At 55.3% G+C, this 2,582-nt stretch overlaps 1 protein-coding gene across 1 annotated transcript in view; it reads right to left on the reverse strand.

The window, feature by feature from the left end:
- Positions 1–2,582, reverse strand: part of LOC113217639 (protein trachealess) — a 106,931-nt gene that overhangs the window by 4,611 nt on the left and 99,738 nt on the right. Inside the window, exons 9-10 of the mRNA XM_052263636.1 lie at positions 2,502–2,582; positions 784–1,078 (exon numbers count right to left, since the gene is read on the reverse strand). The exon at positions 2,502–2,582 is cut by the window's right edge and continues 13 nt beyond it. Of these exons, the coding sequence (XP_052119596.1) occupies positions 784–1,078; positions 2,502–2,582 (376 nt within the window). The remainder of the gene's footprint in view (positions 1–783; positions 1,079–2,501) is intronic.

Here is a 2,582-nt window from a genome sequence, read left to right on the forward strand (position 1 = left end):
GCCGCGCGGCCCGCCCGTCAGGGGAGGGAAGTACAGGAAGGAAAGAGATGAAAGTTAGCCCGTGATGAAGAGACGATCCGTCGGCACCGGCCGGCGCGCTGGGCCGGCGAGCTGCGCTGGGCGCGCTGGGCCCGAGTGCATGTTGTGCACGTGGACGTGACGGCCGAGCTGCACGTCCTACGGCGCGACCCGGGAGCGAGGCACACGGCGGTAACCGGGCCAACTGGGGGCTCTAGGACGCAGCTGGAAGTAGCTGCTATACGAAACTAAACGGCCGCTTCATGTTACGTTAAGAGAATCTTAGCCGGGGCCTTTTCTCTGGGGTACGGTTTTATTGTTGACAAACAAATCGACGTTACTATTGTGAAACTAACTCGCGGCCCATAGCGCTTTCGGCCACAAGGAACACGCAACTCCCGGACAGAGGCCGGCTCCGAGGGGGTGGGAGGTGAAGGGGAGCGTTGTTCCCTTTGGGGTGGCGGGGCGCGGCGCGGACGACGTCTGAATGTGAAGCGGCGCCCGCGCAGCCCGCGCCGGGCACGTCGGCAAGGGTCGATGGCAAGGGCCGTCCTCCGCACGTCTGCGCACAGCTGGCTGCGCGGCTGAGCGGCGGCTGAGCAGCCTCACACACAAACAAGGCTTTAGCGAAGGAGCTACCCGCGGCCGGTGCACCCTATACCGAGGGCTACCACTATACATGCAAATGGGTTTTTCTGATTTTGTCTGATTTTTAAATTGAATTTTCCTTGTTATTTTCTGGTATAAGGGCCCTGGCATACTCACGGTCCTGGTGGCACTTCCGCAGGCGCGCGGCGTCCTCGCCGTGGCAGAGCGTGTACAGGTTCCTGCCCGTCAGCTCCTCGGCCGTGTAGTCCAGCAGCTCGCTGACGCGCGGCTCGCAGTGCGCGATGCGGAAGTCGAAGTTGATCCTCGTCACGAACATGTCCGAGTCGAGGCGGATCTCGTGCACCGAGGGCGGCGGCAGCGCGATGGCGATGGCCACCATCCCGAGCAGCGGCGGCGCGGCCTTGCGGCTGAAGGAGCACTGCGGCCGCAGTCTGCACAGCACCAGCACCACCTGCGACGGGACAACGGAAGGAGGGGCTCACTCACAGCTCCACCAAGGCACGAGTGTCAGTGGAATTATTGATCTGGAATCGGAACCAAACAGCCGAAATTTGATGAATCCCGGCTAAATTATCTAGGAGTTCCGTCAAATATGTGACGCCAGTTCAATTTACTCAACGATTCAGGCATATTATTTCCCACTCTACTCTTCCGACAGTATCTTTCGAGCGTCTTTTAACCGGGGACCCCTATTCATACAAAACTGTCCATGAACTTTTTTTAAAATCCGGTAAGAAAGTATCATATGCAATTTTAACGGTGTGGCAAATGGCATATACCGACGGCGTATATTGTGGGCCTGGGCAGCAACGGGAACAAGGAAAGACCTCAACGCGACCGTCCCATCGAGGCTAAGCCCGTATATATACGAGCTCATTACGATTAACCCAGTGGCACTGCCAGTGGCCGGCCCCCCAGGCCCGCCTCCCCTCCCCCACTTCTAGTTCCTTCTTTCCCCGTAAACACCGTGTTAAAGGGGCGCAAAGGCGTAAAAGTTTTGGTGTCTGTTGGCTAATCCCCTGAGCCCGTTGGAAGCTGCGGGGAGCGCGGGAGAGGCCGCGCAGGCGCTCGTGAATGGCAGCCCGGAAACGGCACCGAGTAAGGGGCACTTTCCTGGCGTTTTGACTCCCATTCCCGACGTATTTATCCACTGCCCATCCCAGCATGCACTGCTTTTGTTTAATGTTCCCGCACTGTCACTTCTTAACACCTTCTTTGCTCCACCTCTATACGATTCACCAGAACACAAAATGAAACCGTACGGTTTTCTTCATCATCATCATCATAATTATTATTCATTTACAATTAATGTGGTGTGGAATTCGCCGAGACTTCGCTGCATCTGTCCCAGTGATATAATATTAAATTAGCTTAGTAACATCACAACAAAGATTATACGAAATTCGGAAACTTTTAATTCGGTTGTTTTTGGTGTGGGATGATCATCTGAAAGACAAGCGCGGTCGACCCTGAGCAGAGAACTATACGGTTGTCAAGACTGACAATTTTTGGTGATGAATCCTCTCTTCTGTTCCTTTTTTCGAGAGTACAAACATGGTCAAATTTTGGAAATTTTCAACCGCGGAAACAGAGACCGGGAGGGACACATGGCGAAAGGGACAGGCACGGCAGGCACCAGTCAAAACAACTTCTCCACCAGCCAACCCCGAAAAACGTTTTGTGAAATTTGCACAGAAACTAAACAAAAAACTTGTGGGGGGCGCATTTGGGTGGGAAGCAGTCTCGGCTTACCTGGTATCCGTTCGACTCGGACGGGGCACTCGGGCCGACCTATAGCGAGCGAGAGAGACATGAGGCATATGAACGACTTGACCGCCGCTGCAGAGGACTATGAAGTGAAACGTTGGACTCACCCGGTAGCCGGACGACTTGAAGTGGCAGCCCCTCTTGGTGAGCGTGGACTTCATCCGCACGCAGAAGGAGCGCTCCAGGCC

The sequence above is a fragment of the Frankliniella occidentalis genome, unplaced genomic scaffold, assembly GCF_000697945.3.
Source record: "Frankliniella occidentalis isolate FOCC.00 unplaced genomic scaffold, Focc_3.1 Scaffold13, whole genome shotgun sequence".
In the NCBI taxonomy this organism is placed as follows: Eukaryota; Metazoa; Arthropoda; class Insecta; order Thysanoptera; family Thripidae; genus Frankliniella; species Frankliniella occidentalis.